The 20,272-nt window shown below is 46.4% G+C and overlaps 1 protein-coding gene and 1 long non-coding RNA gene across 2 annotated transcripts; one reads left to right on the top strand and one right to left on the bottom strand.

Annotated features, from left to right (window-relative positions):
* The first annotated feature begins 16,061 nt into the window (after positions 1–16,061).
* On the top strand, positions 16,062–17,088 carry LOC139062074 (uncharacterized). The gene is made up of 2 exons (XR_011515664.1): positions 16,062–16,196; positions 16,905–17,088. It is a non-coding gene; the product is annotated as an uncharacterized lncRNA (long non-coding RNA).
* Positions 17,089–17,350: 262 nt separating this feature from the next.
* Positions 17,351–18,970, bottom strand: LOC139062073 (spectrin alpha chain, non-erythrocytic 1-like). The gene is made up of 5 exons (XM_070542303.1): positions 18,751–18,970; positions 18,235–18,327; positions 18,020–18,124; positions 17,795–17,944; positions 17,351–17,586 (listed from the first exon to the last, which is right to left on the bottom strand). The coding sequence occupies exons 2-5, from the start codon at positions 18,298–18,300 to the stop codon at positions 17,509–17,511; spliced, it is 399 nt and encodes a 132-aa protein (XP_070398404.1). The 5' UTR covers positions 18,301–18,327; positions 18,751–18,970; the 3' UTR covers positions 17,351–17,508.
* Between the last annotated feature and the right edge of the window lie 1,302 nt (positions 18,971–20,272).

The following is a 20,272-nucleotide window of genomic DNA, read 5'->3' as shown; positions in this document are numbered from 1 at the left end:
GCTCCAGCTGGTAGGATTGGAGGAACACAGACAATGAAGCATGGCCTTCAACTCCTGCCTGAGCCGCTCACACTGGCCAGAAGTCTGGGGATGGTAACCAGAGCTTAGGGAGATGCGGACCCCAGCAAGGTGGCAAACTCTTCCCAAACCCTGGAGAGGAATTGGGGACCACGGTCGGACAAGATCTCAATAGGGATGCCATGGGCTCTAGACACGTTTTATTAGGAGGGCTGCAGTAACAGTGGAGGATGGAAGGGATTTTAAAGGAACAAAATAGCAGGCTTTGGAAAATCTGTCGACGATAGCGAGAATGGCAGAAAACCCTTTAGAGGGAGGCAGACCAGTAACAAAATCTAATGCTATGTGAGACCATGGACGAGAGAGAATGGGAAGGGGTTTTAGCAGTCCAGCAGGAGGTTGATTGGTGGCTTTATTACGTGCACAGACCTGACAGGCATTGATGTATTCCTTGACATCCTTAAACATGGAAGGCCACCAGAAAGACCTGCGGACCAGAGCGAGGGTGCGACCAATCCCTGGATAGATTGAGAATTTGGCCATGTGTGCCCAATGTATAACTGATCCTCGGACTTGTTGGGGTACATATAGTCTACGGGGAGGTCCGTTACTTGGGTAAGAAAGCACAGGGGTGGAGCAGGTTATCAGATGGAGATGTCTGGGAAAGAGCAGCGCCTAACCCTAACCCGGAATCCGAGGTGTCAACTTCAACGGTAAATTGAATGGAGGGATAAGGGCAAGACAGAACTGGAGCTTGGGAAAACTGGGACTTTAATTCCAGGAAAGCCTTGTCTGAATCATCAGTCCAAACAAAGGATCTTTTTATGGATGTTAGCTGAGTAAGGGGAGAAGCCACCTGGCTGTAGTAATGGATGAAATGTCTGTAAAAGTTAGCAAAAGCCAGGAAACGTTGTAACTGCTTGTGGGTCGTAGGGATTGGCCAGTCGCAGACTGCATCTACTTTCTCGGGGTCTGTCTTCAACCGCCCACTCTCCAAGACGAACCCAAGGAACTTCACAGATGAAGCTTGTGTAATGAAATAGAGATTACAGTTTTTTTATGAGCCATAAGGCGTGGGATTCCATAAGTTATTTAAACCAGAAGATTGGATCTTTTTATTGCAGAGATTAGTTAATTGTTACATATTCACTCAGAGACAACAGAATCGAGAGAGTCAAGTTTAAATGTTAAGAATTTTATTACTAACAAATTAAACTAGACTGACTTCAAAATTAAATGTATAGTGTAACTAAAAATGGATGAGACGGTGGATGGATGACGTGTGATGTTAAATCAGAACCAGCAAATCCGAAGAAGCGATTGTTCTGACGGGAACTGAAGATGTTGTTTTCGCATTAAGCTTTGGTTAGCTTCAGAAACACGAGACACCATCATGCCGGTCTACCTTGCCTTCGGTGGAAGTCCTCTGTAGATCAGGAATATCGAGGTCCAGTGGACCCTCTCTGGAACCGAGCTGGTAGGAAAAACCGCGGTTCCAATCAAACCCGTCTTGAGTTACTTCCGGCACACGACAAGTTATTGGCGTCTGGTGAGACCCAAGCCTGGGTCCGGAAGGTGGAGTTTTTGTTCTAAAAGGAGCCATTGGCACTGGTTGATATAGCGACTGGATTTTTCAGCTTGTCGTTGTTCTTTCGGTTAAAGAGTTTAGATCAGGATTGGCTACTCCGTCACTTTTTCTGGAACGCTTTTAACTGGCGTGAGAGCTGACATGGCATAGTTTTATACTTTGGATATTATGGTTTGTTGTCAAATGAAAATTACCAAACACCATCAGAACCATGCCTCCGTCAGATCTGTAAGATTCTGATTGGATCAGTGAAAGGAATGTGTTAGGTCTTTTTAACACTACGTGAAATAAGTCCTGTTGGAACACTTAAAGTCACATTACTTATTATATTCCATAGGATCATAATAAAGTAATTAATATTTTGATTTCACAGGTCAATCACATCTTATTTATTGACTAACACTTTGATGGATTAGCTTTATTAAAATAGAGTTATTTGATTAATTAAAAGAAAAGAGTTCATTCTTCGTTCTTCTGTTGAGCTGAAAATAAGCAGGTTAGAAGGAATGCATGAGACCTTGAGTTATATCTCATGCAGACTAGTCTTGAGCAAAGAAGGGAAAAATAAGCGTCATTCCATTCCATTACACTTGAAATTCGCATTTCTCGGCTTTTACAAAGAGGCGGTTTTCCAGAAGGCGTTGCACGACTGCACGGACATGATGGCGGTGTTCTGAGAGGTTACTGGAGAATGTCAGGAAGTCATTGAGGTAAACAGATTGATGTAGTCATTAAGTACAGAGTTTACCAGGGACTGGAAGACAGCGGGAGCATTGGTAAGGTGAGATATTTGTTGTGGCCCAGGGGGGTCTTGAAAGCCATCTTCCACTCGTCGCCTTCCCTGATTCTGACAAGGTGGTAGGCATTACGGAGGTCCAGCTTTGTGAAAATGGTAGTGTTCTGTACAGGATCAAAAGCAGATGACTACAGAGGCAAGGGATATCTGTTTTTGACAGTGATTTGATTAAGTACCCTGCACCCAAAGAAGAGGTGGATGGGCGAATTATACCTGTTGCTAACAACTCGGAGATGTGGGTGGCCATGCTTTCACGTTCAGGTTTAGACAAACTGTATAACCTGCTGGAAGGTAGGATGGCTCCCTGGAGTAAATCGATGCAACAGTTGTGAGGACAATGGGGTGGCAGAGAGGCGGCTTGGTCCTTACTGAAAACCGTTTGTAGATCATGGTGCTCGGGAGGAACCAGAGCCAGGTCGGGAGGACTCTGGGAGCTGGGAGCAGGAGCCTGGGCAGAGATGTTAGCAGACAGAAGGCAATGGGACAGACAAAATGGATTTCAGACCACTACCTGACTGGTCATCCAGTCAATGTGGGAGTTGTGCGTAACTAGCCAGTCATGACCCAGAATGACAGGGGACTGAGGAGAGGGAAAAACAAAGAATGAGGTGACCTCAGGATGGTTACCAGAAACATGTAGTTTGACGGGAACAGTTTGATGGGTGATGGAGGTCAATGAGTTTCCATCCAGCGATGAGGCCCGGATTGGGGTGGTGAGAGGTGTTGTGGGGAATCCCAGCTGGTTGACAATGGTCTGATCCAGGAGGTTCTTCTCACATACGGAGTCAGTAAGGGCCTCTGTGGGAAAAAAACTGCTGATAAAAAAAACAGAACAGGTCAGAGCACACCGGGAGGTTTCAATGTTGAGACTGCCACCCACCAGTGCATCCCACCAGTGGTATGGATTATTACCCATTCGTCCCTTTAATATATTTTTCTATAGTCTGAAGGTACTTTGGTATGTGATATTTTAATCAGATTAAAATGTGGATATTGCAATGGTTTTGATGTAATGGGTTTTCATTGTAAGTTGATGTAATTACCCTTTAGAATTTAATGTTTTCCGTTGTATCCAGAGTAGGATGTGAGGGAAGGGGGCCCACCTAAGGGGGCCCACCCAGTGCTACCTCTCTGGATCATCTTCTGATTGGTTACTTCATTTGGACAAACCAAATGAAGTGTGATTTTTTTCTTTAGTGTTAGTTTAAAAATGTTTCTTGTATTTTAGAAATAGTTTTGTGTTTTGTTTAGGTTAAAACCAAGGTACATTTATTTGGATGTTTATTTCTTTTTGGGTTTTATTGTTGGAGCACAGTTGATTGGTGCTGATTGTTCCCAGGTGTGATATTTTTTCTGTGTTATTTAAAATAAGCCATGTGGAGGCTTGGGGAGATGCTTTTTTCTGATTTGTCAAAAGCAATGGAAGAAATGCCTGGGTAGCATATTGGCTCCCAAGGAAAAAAAACTTCACCGTTCTGTAGTTTGCCTCCAATTCTTTCACCTTGAAGACCTTATGGCTACACTACCTTCTCACACCCCCGGTATTACTGGTGGGCTCTCCCTTTTGGGTGAACCGGACAACTAGACAGAAAGTGACCCGACTGCCCACAATATAAACACAGTCGAGAGGAAAAATGATGCTGTTTCTCCTCTGGGGTCAAACTGGCACGGCCTATTTGCATAGGTTCATCCTGAGAGACTGGAGCAGAGGCTGAGATGTGAGGCAGAACAGGAGGTGATGTGGAACGGGTGGACTGATTGAGCTGAATGGGTGGAAAACATGGCTGTGCATACTTAGGACGGGCCTTTAATCTTTTTTCAATGTGGATTGCAAGTGATATGAGATCTTCTAAATTTTCATACTCAGGACAGAAAGCTAATTGAACCTGAATTCTGTTGTTTAGGGCTTGGGTAAAAGCTCCTCTCAACAAATCAGCATCCATACTTGGTGGTGGCCAAAGTTCTGAAGTCTGTGGCAAAGTCAGATGTAGTACCTCTGTCCTAACTTTAGTTGAGATACTCACATTTGCCTAGGTTCTATAGGAGTAACACTCAAAAAGGGAGCAAGTGCTAGGTTGAACAATTAACATTTATTGCTGCATGACAAAATTTTTGACAGCTCTGCTGTAACTCTCAATGAAAATTAAGGTGCCACAAGAAAAAATAAATAAATAAATAAATAAATAAATAAATTAATTAAATAAATAAAACAAAACCAAATCAGTCCATTCGATTAAGTTCAACCGGTTAATAATTTGGATTCCAAAATGTATGTGTGTGTGTGCTGTTCACGTTGTCCTGCAGTATTACTACTCCTACTACCCGGGTAGGTTGCTAACGTGAGTGTCTTATCTGTGATCAGTGGATTGTTGCAATAATCCAAGGATTTCTGGGCAGGACGCGCAGCTGGCCACACCGCATCACCAACTGCCTTCAGGATCACTGGGCTGGGCTCGCCATCCAATCTTCCAAATCACTGACAATTCTTGTCATCCAGAACAGAGGAAAAAACCAACCTACACAAGAAGTGTAGGGTTGAAAGAATATCTGATTCTGTCAAGTCTAATGAGATCTCATCAATTGCCTTTCTTGATCTAACAAGTAACATAAAACCAAACATTAAGGTATACTGTACATATGCATCCATTTGACATTTATACAGTCTGTCAACTGTTAATTTAACCGTTAGCTTAAACGTTAGCATCTTGCGCTCAGCATTAGCATAAAGCTAACGTTTTTTCCAACATAACTTAAGGACACAAACAAAATATAAATGTCACAAAACATTTCCCAGAACTATTTTAACCTTATCAAACATCTATTTCTATGTAGTTAACAAATATATTTAAGTTTTACTCCATCACTGCTGGCAATAACAGTATAGCTTAGCATGGGACTCACCGGAGTTTCAAGCAGTTAAAATAAAAGGTAAATCCTCCTGGTCTCACACTCTGGTAATATTCATCACATCTCTCGTCCAAAATAGTCAGGTCATTGTTTTATTCACAACAGTTCGTTGTTTGTTTGTCGTTCTAAGTTAATGTCTGTAGCTGTCTGCCTTGTGTCTCTCTCCCTCTGCACGTCTAGTGCTGCTGGCACTCGGCTCTTCTAAACAGGAAGTGACGTCCTGTGGAGTAAGCGCTTAACATGTCAGAGTATGTGGATTAGTAGTAGTAGTATCCTGACTTTCTTTGTGGGTTACACAGACACCAATAGTTTTCCTTGTTTTAGATTCCATATTGTTTTTGCTATTTCTGCTGGGGTTTCTGAATGATCAAAAGTTCTCTTGAAATCGGAAAGAAAATTGGCCAAAGAACCTTTTAGGAAACTGGCTTCCCGGCTTTTTGCTTCCTCCCATTGTGAGGCATGGCCTGGGAGCAAACCTATAATGTAGGATATTTTAACTGGGTCGCTGGTGAACATATCTGGGGACATTTTAAAGCCAACATACATTGGAGGAGAAAACCTCGTAATTTGCCGAACTCACCGCTGAATGTATCCGAAGGAGGAGAGTCAGTGACCTGGAAGTGCCACTGAGGTGAAGGACCAGTTTGAACAGGAAGCTCTCGGGCAGCTGGCGGAGCCATTGGAGCCGCGGACACAGACAGCTTATCATTCATCTGCCGGATCATGGTTTCTAACTAGAATAGATGCCGATTAGTGTTTGTCTGTTGATCGAGGAGTGCCTGAATGGAATTCTCGTGTTGGGATAACGTCGTGGCTAGGGCAGGCGGAAGTGATTTGACGGTGGGATCAGTTTGATGGCCGGATGATTCTGTCATGTTGGGGTGTAGGTTTTTGACCCACAACATGTAGAATCACAACAGGAAACAGAAGGTAAGTAAAAAATGTTATTCATTATGCTTGGTTGGGGTGAATGTGAAGATCCGGGTACTGGCTCCAATAGGATCTGAAGTGGAAACAGGCGTGAGTATCTTGAAGTTAATTTGTAAACAAAACCAAGTGAGAGGAGGCTGATGGTTTCCTGGATATTTAGGAGCTCAAGAGGAGGGCAAGTCAGGTCTGGCTGTGCGGGATGGTTGAGAGACAGAGACAAAGGCTGGGAGCTGAGCACTGGAGATCATGAGTCCAAATGTTTTCCGGACGGGCAGGTGAGCGCTGGAGAGCAGGTGGTCAGAGGCAAGCGACGTGGCTGGCAGGCAGGGTTGATCCAAGGAGTATTGAGGAAGAGTGATGTTTGGTTGACGAGAGGAACCTGAGTAGGTCGGGAGAATTGGGAATATTAATACGAGGATCGCTGAGATACAGGAAGCAAACAGACTCTTTAGACGGGCAAGAGCACAGGCTAGACAACTACCCAACACAGAGTAATCATTCGACACTGGTGAGTTGTCACGCCGCTCCTTTACCCTTTAAGCCCCAAAGTCGCAGAATTGTGACAAGCAGCAATGTTGGACTTGATAAGCCACAGCAGCAGAAATGAGCCCTCATGCAGTTAACACATTACACTGCAGGGTGGCAGACACCTGTAGCTTCAATCCAAGCAGCATTTGTAGGTGTGTTACTTTTCAAACTTTTGGAGTATTTAGAGCTTGAACCCCGCCCAGCAGTCGCAGAGCCGCAGGGGTTGTCAGAGCAGTCAGGTCGAGTGAGAGCGAGAGCGGTAGAGGGGAAAAAACACAATGCCGAGAGGAATGTTCAATGCTGATGAAGCTCTTCGTCTAGTACTGGCCGATTCAGATTTGGAGGAAGAATATTTCCTTTCCGAGGATGATCTGTGGCCTTCTAGCGAGACGGAAAGCGTGGGATTCTCTGGCCCGACCCGAGCGCGGAGTGATGGGCCGGTGAAAACCCCGCTGATGATCGATTCAGCCTCGGGGGTGTAAACCGCAGGAATTGCAGCAGGAGGGGGAGGAACCATGGGAAAAAAATCACTGCTAGAAGGGGCGTGGCCCAACACAGCCTCAGTGACAATAATAATGATGATGGCTGGGTTAGTTTGGGAGAAGAGGAACAGTATTCCAAGTGGATCAGGCATTTTGATGAGCCAGCTGGATACTGAGGAGACAGGAATCCGCCAAATTCAGAACACACTGATTTTCTGTGAGTTTTTTTGGATGAGGGATTCTGGACCCTCATCACAACTGAAACTAACCGATATGCTCACCAGTATTTAGAGAGGGAGTAACTGAAATCTAAATCCAGATATAATGACTGGTACGATGTAACTGTCCCAGAAATGAAAGCGTTCATTGCCATTCAATTCTGCATGGGGCTTGTGGAAAAGCCTGAGATTTAGGATTATATATATATATATATATATATATATATATATATATATATATATATATATATATAAATAATTGGTATATATATACCAATTATAAACAAAATAAACCAAAGAAGGGATGAGTGAAATGTGTTCATGACACCTTAAGCACCAAAAAGAGTGTTCTTGATTGAACCGCAGTAAATATAACAAAATACCAATAAAGTAATAAATATTATATATATATATATATATATATATATATATATATATATATACATACATAGTTATATGTGTCTACATAGGAATATGTATATATGTATCATAAACAATAACAACACTAAGAAAATAAGTCAAAAACATAAAAATAACTAAAATCTGCAAATTTGATGCAATCCAATATGGCTGCCACATGATGACGTCACAATATGCAAATTATGTGAGTGAAATTGTCCCTATCACAAAATTTGGCTCATACTGAACATTTTTCTAATTTACAATATTCCTCTATCTCTAACCAGATTTAAGCTACAAGCTTTTTAAATAGTGATGTAAAAAACTCATATTTTACTGGAAAAAACTGTGGCGCCTAAAGGGTTAAATCCCCTGACCACTGATGAGCATGATCTGCAACAGCTGCTCTCCGGGGACATGACTTTGTTGCTGTATGATAAAGGGATAGAAATGGTGCGCAGGTTTAAATTCTTGGGAATGGTGATGGATTCGATGGGGAGGCACTCTATGGGTTTATGTGAGCATTGTCTGGAGGAGGAGGATGTTAATCACGTTATTTTTAATTGTCCTTTGTATGGGGACCAAAGGTTGTGGGTGATGGAGAGGTTGGGTAGGGAAGGCAGAGCACTGAATTTGAGGACTTTGTTCATTAACATAGGCTTTCTTTGGGGATTCTTTAAAGATTCAGGTCTGAAAGATAGACTGTAAACTCTGATCCACAGTCCGGAACAGTAGGGGCGGTGATGCACCTTTCAGTTGGTTGCCGGCCGCCGTAAAACTCTAAGAATAAGAAGAAGAAGAAGAAGAAGAAGAAGAAGAAGCTGCTCTCCGGGAAATGCTCACCTGCAAAAAGAAAGACTCAGATCCAAAACAGGGGTTAAACTCAGCACAGACCATGACACTTGGTGGTGACGTCTGAGCTGATTCACCTGGTAAATAACTTTTACATTAAATATTTTGTTTTTTGCTATCAAAAGTAAATTAACTAATAACTTGCATTATTGTAGGACACTCAGCTAAATATGGATGCTACACCACGAGGCAGGCACATGTCAAGATTTTATAACAGCACATAAGGTGAGCAACACCACAGATTATTATTATTATTGTACAGTGTCCTGGATTTGTTTTCTTTCTGCATCTCATCATTTGATTGGCTGATCACCTGATAACTCCTGTCATCTGGTTATGACAGCTTGAGTATGTCCTCACACACCTGTAACCTATCAGCTCATCTGGCAGAATAGAGGGAGAGAAGAGACAACACCACATCTCTTGTTCCTGGAAAGCCTCCAGCCATCCTTTGACTGAGGCCCTGTCCACACGTAGCCGGGGATCTGCCAAAACGCAGATATTTTTCTACGTTTTGGCCTGTCATCCACAGGAAAACTGAGTTTTTTCACACGAAAACTGATCTTTTTAAAAATTCCGGCCAAAGTGAAGATCTGCGTTTTCTTCGTTTTGGGTGTCTGCGTGTGGACAGACAAAATCGGAGTTTTACGGTCCGCAACGTCACTTTCCGTGACAAAAAATGCTGACATCACGTGTGCGACCTGTGTTTACACTAGCCGACAGCATGGAAGCCCTCAGAGCTGCGCTCGCTGTATCAATTGTCCAAGCGCTTTTTGCTTGTTTGTTTTTGCAAGTGGAATTACTGCTCCTTGCGGAAGACCACAAACGAAGGATGAGGTTAAGAACGGGGGAAGTACTGCCGCATACAGGTCTGGCATGTCCTTAACAACGTATTTATCCGGGTACGTGTGGACAGAGTTTTTTTCTTAAACGAGGTGGTGTGGATGTAAGTTTTTGGAGGGGCGGATATTCGTTTTTATGAAAACCCGGCAACGTGTGGACTAGGCCTGAGAACTGAGACTGAGAACCTCCATCCAGCTCTGTCTCCTGTCTGCCAACAATAATTATAATAAATATCGTGTTTGACAAGTTCTTTGTGCTGCCAAATGTCTCATTTTAATTCTAGTTTTTATATTTTATTGGATATTTATAAATTACATTCATTGAATTATCACATTATCATTAGACAGCATGGGATAAACTTCCACTGTTATGCTGACGATACTCAGTTATATTTATCCATTAACCCTGATGAACCTAATCGGTTGGGTAGATTACAGGCTTGTCTTGAGGACATAAAAAATTGGATGACTCTAAACTTTTTGCTTTTAAATCAAGACAAGACGGAAGTTCTCATCTTTGGACCAGAAATCCAGAAAAGGAAATTGCTTAGCCAATCGCCTGACCTGAATAGCATTACATTAATCTCTGAGAACAAAGTAAGGAACCTTGGTGTTATCTTTGACCAGGACATGTCATTCAAATCCCAGGTTTCACAAGTTTGTAGGATTTCCTTTTTCCACCTTCGGAATATTGCTAAGATTAGAAGCATCCTTTCCAGGAGTGATGCTGAAAAACTAGTTCATGCATTTATTACATCAAGACTGGATTACTGTAATTCATTACTCTCAGGAAGTCCACAGAATGTAGTTAAAAGTCTTCAGCTTGTCCAAAATACTGCAGCTAGAGTTCTGATGAGAATTAAAAAGAGAGATCATATCTCTCCTGTCTTAGCTTCCCTACATTGGCTACCTGTTAAATTCAGAATAGATTTTAAAGGAGACATAACATGAAAAACCCACTTTTTTATCCATTAACACAGCGTGTTTCACATTTTAAGTGTCTAAGTGAGCAAAAAGGCTTAAATTATTCACTGGAGTTGCTATTTAGATATTTAATAATTAAGTTTTGGGCATATTTGCCCACCCGTTGTCATGACTCCCGTCCTTCACCCTCCTCCACTTCCTCATTATACCTTCATTCATTTCACCTTGTCCTCTCACCAAGCTCCAGCCAAGCCCTGTTTTCCCCAGCAACCTCTGTCAGCTTCAATCAGCTCCATTCATTCCACCTGCTCCTGTAATCAGCCTCATCCCATTCACCTGCTTCCCCTGCTATGCAGCCATCCAGTCAACAGATGCCAGATTATTACAGCCTTAACAGTAGTTCTCCAGCCATCCACCCTGCCTGATCTTTGCCTCTGGACCTTGTTTTTTGCCTGACCCCTGCCTTGCTCTCTGCCTGCCACTTTGACCTTAGCCTGCCTCTGAACCTGCCTCAGCCTTGCCCTCCAGGTACCTCTGCTTTAAATAAAGACTTTTTAAATATATTTTTACTGTGTTGGCGTCTTCACGGGTCTTCTGAACTCGGTTCCTGACAGAATAATCTGGCCAAACTCTGACCCTACGCTGACACAGCACTTGGGAGTATTTTTTTTTTCCCTTCATACCTGTCATGGAGTATCTCACGCTCCTGGACTTCATGGAACTAGAGAAGGAGCAGGCGTCACCGTTCTGGGGAACACGGCTGGCCATCAGGCCACAGCCTCGCAGAGGTTCCACTCCTCCGTCCAGGCCTGCTGCGGCCATCTTGCGCAACGGGTACCTGACAACGCAACAGTGGCAGTCCCGGAGACCTTCTACTAATTCATGGCCTTCACAGACGCCAGGTTTTGCAACAACGCCGCTCAAGCCTCGAGTCCCTCCGTCCCGTTCACGTCCAGCGGTGGTCCCAGGAGGCGCACCGCGTCCACGTCCAGCGGTGGTCCCTGGAGACGCACCGCATCCACACCCAGTGGTGGTCCCAGGAGGCGCACCGCATCCACGTCCAGCGGTGGTCCCAGGAGTCTCACAGCGTCCACGCTCAGTGGGGTTCCTACTTCCGCCTTTTGAAGAGGCTCCACCTGCCCCGGTCCATCGGTGGTTCCAGGGGTTGCATCGCACCCACGTCCAGCGGTGGTCCCAGGGGGAGCATCGCATCCACGTCCAGCGGTGGTCCCAGAGGCCGCACCACATCCTCGTCCAGCAGAGATTCCACCTTCGCCTGTCTGAGAGGCTCCGCCTGTCCAGGTCCAGCGGTAGTTCCCGGGGTCGCATCGCATCCATGTCCAGCGGTGGTCCCAGGGTCCGCACCACATCCATGTCCAGCAGGGGTCCCACCTCCATCTGTCCTGCTCCGGCGGTGGTCCCGGTGGACGCATCGCATCCTGCTCTGGCGGTGGTCCCGGAGGACGCATCGCATCCTGCTCCGGCGGTGGTTCCGGAGGACGCATCGCATCCTGCTCCGGCGGCGGTCCCGGTGGACGCATCGCATCCTGCTCCGGCGGCGGTCCCGGTGGACGCATCGCATCCTGCTCCGGCGGCGGTCCCGGTGGACGCATCGCATCCTGCTCCGGCGGTGGTCCCGGTGGACGCATCGCATCCTGCTCCGGCGGTGGTCCCGGTGGACGCATCGCATCCTGCTCCGGCGGTGGTCCCGGTGGACGCATCGCATCCTGCTCCGGCGGTGGTCCCGGTGGACGCATCGCATCCTGCTCCGGCGGTGGTCCGGGAGGACGCATCGCACCCTGCTCCGGCGGTGGTCCGGGAGGACGCATCGCACCCTGCTCTGGCGGTGGTCCGGGAGGACGCATCGCACCTTGCTCTGGCGGTGTTCTCGGAGGACGCATCGCACCCTGCTCTGGCGGTGGTCTCGGAGGACGCATCGCACCCTGCTCTGGCGGTGGTCTCGGAGGACGCATCGCACCCTGCTCTGGCGGTGGTCTCGGAGGACGCATCCCATCCTGCTCTGGCGGTGGTCTCGGAGGACGCATCGCATCCTGCTCTGGCGGTGGTCTCGGAGGACACATCGCATCCTGCTCCGGCGGTGGTCTCGGAGGACGCATCGCATCCGGCTTCGACGGATGAGGTCCAAGAGGCCCCGGTCCCGGCCCAGCCTGTCCAAGGGGCTCCGGTCCAGCCTGTCCAAGGGGCTCCAGTCCAAGTGTCGACGCCTCCAGGCTCTGAAGATGACCTCTCCTGCCCCTGCTCTGAAGATGACCTCTCCTGCCCCTGCTCTGAAGAGGACCTCTCCTGCCCCTGCTCTGAAGAGGACCCCTCCTGCCCCTGCTCTGAAGAGGACCCCTCCTGCCCCTGCTCTGAAGAGGACCCCTCCTGCCCCTGCTCTGAAGAGGACCCCTCCTGCCCTCAAGTTCCCCAGTCTGAAGTTCCCCAGTCTGAAGTTCCTGTGTCCCCTCTTAGTCGTAGTCCAGTTTCCCCTCTTAGTCGTAGTCCAGTTTCCCCTCTTAGTCGTAGTCCAGTTTCCCCTCTTAGTCGTAGTCCAGTTTCCCCTCTTTGCCATAGTCCAGTTTCCCCTCTTTGTCATAGTCCAGTTTCCCCTCTTAGTCATAGTCCAGTTTCCCCTCTTAGTCATAGTCCAGTTTCCCCTCTTAGTCATAGTCCAGTTTCCCCTCTTAGTCATAGTCCAGTTTCCCCTCTTAGTCCTCGTCCACCAGTGTCCTCTATCACCACACTCCTACAGTCCCGTCTCCTGGTTCCCCGTCGCCGGCCCCCCAGGCTCTCACAGTCCCGGCTCCTGGTTCCCCGTCGCCGACCCCCCAGGCTCTCACAGTCCCGGCTCCTGGTTCCCCGTCGCCGGCCCCCCAGGCTCTCACAGTCCCGGCTCCTGGTTCCCCGTCGCCGGCCCCCCAGGCTCTCACAGTCCCGGCTCCTGGTTCCCCGTCGCCGGCCCCCCAGGCTCTCACAGTCTCGGCTCCTGGTTCCCCGTCGCCGGCCCCCCAGGCTCCAACAGTCCCGGCTCCTGGTTCCCCGTTGCCAGTCCCCCTGACTCTTCTGGCCCTCCTTCCTGGTCCCCCCTCCTCCCGCCCTGCTCTGGCCCTCCTTCCTGGTCCCCCTCCTCCCGCCCTGCTCTGGTTTCCTGTGGGCGTCTGGTATCCGCCCTTGAGGGGGGGGGTTCTGTCATGACTCCCGTCCTTCACCCTCCTCCACTTCCTCATTATACCTTCATTCATTTCACCTTGTCCTCTCACCAAGCTCCAGCCAAGCCCTGTTTTCCCCAGCAACCTCTGTCAGCTTCAATCAGCTCCATTCATTCCACCTGCTCCTGTAATCAGCCTCATCCCATTCACCTGCTTCCCCTGCTATAAAAGAACCAGCCATCCAGTCAACAGATGCCAGATTATTACAGCCTTAACAGTAGTTCTCCAGCCATCCACCCTGCCTGATCTTTGCCTCTGGACCTTGTTTTTTGCCTGACCCCTGCCTTGCTCTCTGCCTGCCACTTTGACCTTAGCCTGCCTCTGAACCTGCCTCAGCCTTGCCCTCCAGGTACCTCTGCTTTAAATAAAGACTTTTTAAATATATTTTTACTGTGTTGGCGTCTTCACGGGTCTTCTGAACTCGGTTCCTGACACCCGTTCAGTTTTTCAAATTATCTATTACATCAGTAATTTATTTCGTCAGGATAACTTCCAAATATGGTAATGGCCCTGGCTAAACACAGAGCCAATCCGCCATTTTTTTTTCTCGCTAAGATTTTTTGTAGTCCTATTGGAAAAATGCAGAATGTCTGGTTATTTTAGCCACACACAGCTCAAAATTGTTCCTCGTTTTAAGGAAGGGTGGTGTGGCAGTATTTAAACCCAGGAGCTGATGACACTACTGCTAAAAAACACAGAAGAAAAAGTAGTGTGTGTGTTTGTGTTTGTGTGTGTGTGTGCGCGCGCGCGTGGTTCGTTCGTGTCTCCAGGCTAGTGGCTAAGTGCTGAGGGCTTCATCTATCTAAAAGGAGTCATTTCCATCTGAATGTGGCAGCAACGGGACACAGCAGCAGAGCGGTAAGCTTCATATCACTCTAAAATGTCGACAAATTTTACTTTAGATTTACGGGCATTAGCAGCACTAAAGCGTTAGCATCCGGCTTGCTATCGCTAGCACAGTATGCTAGTAAAGTTAGCACCCAGATTAATGTGGATTTGTCTGATTTTCGTGGAATAAAACGTGATTTCTGATCAACGCCTTCTTTTACACCAGATGTACATCCACTGATTGTAACAGCAGAGAGCCTGTGTGTTATTTTACGTGAGTGTGATAAAATCTTCCATCCAGTAAATAAAGTCCCATATCAGCTAAAAGGCAGTGTGACAAAGTCATTAAAGTGCGTCAACACAGTGGATTTAATAGAGTTAAAGAACAATCTCTGAGTGAAGTGAGGTTAGTTTTTTGTCTCACTGCAGATATAAAAACTAATGCATCAGTCAGACGCAGCAAAGCTCACCGTCTGTATGAGCGTGAGCGTCGGAAAGCTGATAAAATTGGCTGTAAAATAATTAAAACAAAAGTAAAAATGCTCCTTTGCTTTTTAGAGTCCACATCCAGAAGGCTGGAGCCGTGTTTCACTGACAGGCTGTCAGACTAAAGCCCTGATGAGCTCAGCTGGGACAAACTGGTCTGATGTTTAGGTAAGTGAAGATCTGCTTCTCCAAGTCCTTGAGATGCTAGTAAAAATAATTTAGCCAGCTTGCTAATGTTACTTTTCTTCTCCTCAAAAGCCCTTTTCAGACAGACATTCTGGAACATTTGCGGAGAATTCAATCCGGTTTTTAACCAGAACTGTGTTTTCAGACACACCACTTTTGTACCGGAACTTGTCCTTTCGGCTGCGTTCACACAGCAGGGAAAAGTTCCAGATGTCTGACGGCGGCGGGGGGTGGTGGTGGGGGGAGAGAGAATCGGACTTATGTTAAGAAGAAGAAGAAGAAAATATCATTTCTATAGCGCCTCTCAAGATAAAAATCACGAGGCGCTTAAGCATAATTCTGCGCACACGAAGACGCATAAGAGACCTCGATGATGAAGCTCAATGGTTAAAGGAATCACTGAAGCGGTGTGAAGCGCTCCGTCGCGCGTCTAGGCGGTACCGTTGGAGGCGAGCTGCCGTGGTTCGCCGCATGCTACAGCAGCGGGCTATCTAGGTGCGCACAGCGTCCCCCGGTCCCCTCCTCCTCCCCCTCCCTCTTGTCCGGAACTTTACCTCACCAGTCTGAATCAGCCAGCCTGTCCGTAACAAGTCCGGACCATAGACTGTACATATACTGGACAATTCGATTCCATAGGCTTCTATAACACGTTATCTGTCCATAATGGGAGGTGTCCACCACCGCCATTTTGACCGTGTCACAGGTTCCGTCCAGCCCAGACAATTCCATAAAAGGGAAGAGAGGAGGCGCTGAGGGTGTGGCTGTAAGGCTGGGCTCGAGTGACGACACCCAGGCGAACTAGCTACGAGCTAACCTGAAGCTAACCCTGGCTAACCCAAAGCTAAAGCGGAGGTGGGAGCCGAGCTAACGGATGTAGCCACCTAGCTTCAACCCAACCGGAGCTAACTGGAACACCCATCGACCTGAACCTCACACGGAGTTTAGGTGGAGGTTTTCTGCGCCTGTTCGTGAGAAGTACCTGTATTAAAAAAGTTTAAAATCGGTAAGTTTATAATTTATTTCCGTAATGAATACATTTTGCTTTGAGCAAGTTTTCAGTACAGTTTTTTTCGGCGCTATCACTCCTGAGTCGCACCAGCCATTAAATGTATCATGAAGAAGAGAAAATATATTTAAGTCGTATTTTGGGGGGACATTTTATTATCTTTCTTACAAAATCCGAGACCAAGCGTTTCACATTGCAACACAAGCACCGGTAACCATAACAGAATGAACAGCCAGCAGAGGAGAGGATGGCGGTGTTTCAAACCCTCCCGGCCGGCGTGTAGAGCTCATTCCTGGGCTGGAGCCGGCCCTCAGCACCCCGCCACAGGCTCTAACAGATGCTGGCGGTGTTTCATATATTTCCAAAACGTAATACTTGTTTGTATCTTGTACAGCCAGCTAGCCTTTATTCTGGACTCAGTACAATTTACCAAAAGTAAAGAGACATTATACAGATGAAGTAAGCACAAGATAACTTACTGGAAGACACAGAGTTATCATCAGAACCAGAACAAGAGCCTGATAACAGTCATGTGAAAATAACAGTTAAAAAGTATGTATGTATAATAGAAATAAAAATATATTAGAATTAGTGTAACTCACTGTGATCCAAACAATAAATCAGCCATAGCTGATTAGTAAATATGACATGAGGTTTGGGAGTTTTTAAGTTTCATTCTTTTATTAAATTTTTTTTCCTCCATAGCCATTTGGATCATTGGGGACAGCTGAGTGAGGCGTGGTGCCCAGAGAGCTGCAGAGACAACCTTGGCCTCCCTGACGTCTGTGTCTCCTGGTTCGGTTGGGGCGGACCATCGACATACATACATGTGCCGACACTGTGCCCTGTTTTATAAAATGTAGTGTTAAAAATAAATGTTTTTGCTCAATTACTGGAATTTCTTTGGTTAAGACAAAAGTGAGGAATAATCATTTACAAGTTATTTGTACAACAGGCCCATTTTAAATCCCAACAGTTTCTTAGCAGACAATAGAAATGTGTTCTTTACTAACTTTACTTGGTTTGAAAATCTTACTAAAATAAACTTGAGTGCCGTATTGCAAAACCCAATCATACTTGTTATGTAAACATTAGCTTTGAAGATATTTTTTACAGATATATATTTGTGTGCAACAAAAACCAAACTTAAATAATTTGTCATTCTTTATTGAAAAACAACAAAATACAGGTATACAGAAGTGTGGGAAAATGATAATGTGAAAGTATTGCACTATAAATGAAGTGAGATGAGATGAAGGTGGACGCCAGCGGGCTGGACGCCGGACGAGGAAACCTGGAGACGGATCGCTCAGACAGGAAGGGAAGAGCTTCCTCTTACCTTGATGGAATTAAAGTTAGCCATCGTCTGAACGCCCAACCGTACGGTCTGAGGTCAAAGGTCACAGGAAACACACACCAGTCAGCAGTCATACAGATGCATAAAGATAACTGTAGCCATGGCAACCAGCTGACATGTCCCCACTTTCACCAGCACCTGGTGCCTGCCGGGTCACCTGAATTCCTGTGTGATGTCAGCACGGTCGGCCGTGACTGCTGCCATCAGAGGTGACCTCTGATCAGCTGAATGAACTCACCTTCCAGGGTGACGCCGTGTTAAGAGTCGGCTTCATCCTGTAAACAAACAAACAAACAAATGAGTGGTAACAAAAACACCACGTCTGGTTCTGGTTGAGGCGGAGGACAACATGCACCTTTCCAGGAGCAGAACCCAGATGTTCTTGTTGCTACAAACAGAGACGAGCAGAGTTAACAAACCAGGAAGTGAGAGGGACCAGCTGCTGCAGACAGGTGACGCTCACCTGAGCCTGAACCATAGGAGCCTCCTCAGCCATCAGACCTTCTGACTCCAGTTCAGATGCCACCTTGTTGATGTCCCTCAGGCGGGACTCGTTGGCCTTCAGGTCCTGCAGGACAAAAGCACCTGCTGATTATCTTGTTGCTGTCGGGTTAACAGGTCTGGTGTTAGAACGTGGTGGATAAGAATGTTCTGACGGGCCGAGGGCTCTGAACTCACCCTGCAGGACTGGGCCTGCTCCTTCAGGGCCTGGATGCTGCTGCCATAAGCCGACAGGTCCGACATCAGGGCCTCGTGCTTCTTCAGGAGAGCCTGTGGAGCAGAACATCAGAACCTTCAGCTCGTCTGACACAAGTGGAGCTTTCTCGCAGCGATGGTCCAATCGGATCCGCCACTGTAAAACAAACCCTGCTCAGTTCACCGCAGACGCAGCTCTGCGGGTGTTTAGTGGAAAAGCGTGAGCCTTCTGCCGGCTGCCACGTGTCATGGCTGCTCTGCAGCGGGAACACACATCACAGCTTGTAAACCGTTTGAAATAAGAGCGCCGGGAACACGTTTGTCATCACTTCCTGTGCGAGGCCAGCACTTCTACCCCTAACCCATGAGACGCTCAAACGAGCAACGATGTCTGGTAGACAACCGAAGGAAATGACAAATACAGAAACACTAATTATGAAGGACTGGAAAGAGAGCAAAGAAAAGCGATTGGAGTTTCTCAGGAAGGGACTTCCATACCTCGGCCAAGTCCTCGTCTTTCCCTTAGTCTGGACTTCCAACGATGGGCTCCTTCTCCCTCATCCAGGACTCGGCCTCATTAGCATCCGCAAAGTACTGCTGGGCCTGCAGAGAGTCCTCCAGGTCCTGCCTCCTCTGGGACGCCTTGGCCTTTAGCGTGTCCCAACGTCCATGAAGCTCTGACAGCTTAGTCTTCACCTCCTCACCAGCGAAGTGACCTGGACCCAAAAAAAGTGAGCCAGAACCTGCAGACACCTCAGAAACATGTCAGGACCAGACCTGCTCTACCTTCCTCCACCATGGTCTCTCCTTTCTGGGTGACAGCCTTGATGCGAGGTTCATGACCGGTGATCTCAGCCTGCAGAGCCTGGTGCTTCTTCAACAGGTTCTGGACACCAATCAGGTCCTTCCCTGAGGACACATGTTAGAGTTCAGCATTATGCAGTAGACAGACCAGTTTAACCCAGGGGTTTCTTTCTTCTACAATCTGCTCTTTAACTGTATTATTTCCTGCTATTTCAGCTGTTAACTTTATTTTTTCTCCAAGTGTTTTTCTCCCCAGAAGAAGCTACAACGATGTTCTGCTGAGCTGTGGTGGCCTCATGGAGGGGGCCATCGGCTAGCACACTGCTGCTAACCACTTAAACATTCTCCCTCTCCTGATAGTAACATTTTACTTTCTTTGATGTTGGATGTGCTAATACTAGTTTACCCGTTTAATTATAGATTCACTAGGATAAATACAATAAAGTTTATCTCTTGCCAAATAGAATATTTACTGTGGCGAGCCCGTGAAGAGGTGTAGGAGAATGCGACAAATTTGTCTGTTAAAAAGTCTGTTATGTACAAAAAACACAATATCATCACACTATTTTGGACCGATACATGACGGTCAGGTCCAGCTTGGGGAGAAAATATGACACGTCTTTCAGGATGGACTTCATCTTTGGTAGCTGGCGAAGCCGGGAAAAGCAGGATCTAACCACCTGGCTAATGTGGGAGTCCATCCGCATCTCTGGGTCCAAAACCACCCCCAGGTTAGTGATGGTTGGCTTCACTAAGCTGCAAAAACAGGGTTGCAGGACAGGACTAACTGCAGTGGGAAAGGGAGGAACAAATATTCCAGTTATAAATATTAAATATTTGAACAAATAAATATTTGTTAAAAGGAAGAAACTGATGATGACTTTAAGATTAGAGGAATGTTCTAGAACGGGTCTGGAACCAACGATGGCCCTTTGTATCAAATTTGGATTAAAAAAATAGCTCATGATTTTATTTATGGATGGAATAAAAATACAGGTTTTAAGCATCTTCTCAGTATCTTCATGTTGCACGACTTTCCACAGCAGAAGGACACAAAAACTGCCAGAATTATGATTAGAAAGATTTACGTTTTAATCTCAGAATCCCAACTTTTCCCAGAATCTTCACATTATTCTATGAATTCAGAGAAAATATACATTTTTCAGAGGTCTCGCTCCCCTGTTGTGGATATTTCTCAAAATTCAACCATTTTTTC

This window comes from Nothobranchius furzeri, chromosome 12 (genome assembly GCF_043380555.1).
Source record: "Nothobranchius furzeri strain GRZ-AD chromosome 12, NfurGRZ-RIMD1, whole genome shotgun sequence".
Lineage (NCBI taxonomy): Eukaryota > Metazoa > Chordata > Actinopteri > Cyprinodontiformes > Nothobranchiidae > Nothobranchius > Nothobranchius furzeri.
The sequence above is the reverse complement of the archived record's forward strand: the minus strand, read 5'-3'. Positions and strand labels throughout refer to the sequence as shown.

Bases quoted from the DNA above. Each gene is read 5' to 3' on its own strand.
- LOC139062073 (XM_070542303.1), bottom strand. From the start codon at position 18,300: ATGTCGGACCTGTCGGCTTATGGCAGCAGCATCCAGGCCCTGAAGGAG. The intron at 17,945-18,019 runs GTGAGCGTCACC...CTCTGTTTGTAG, and splicing joins CTCCTATGGTTCAGGCTCAG to CAACAAGAACATCTGGGTTC. The intron at 17,587-17,794 runs GTGAGTTCATTC...CTTTGACCTCAG, and splicing joins ACACGGCGTCACCCTGGAAG to ACCGTACGGTTGGGCGTTCA.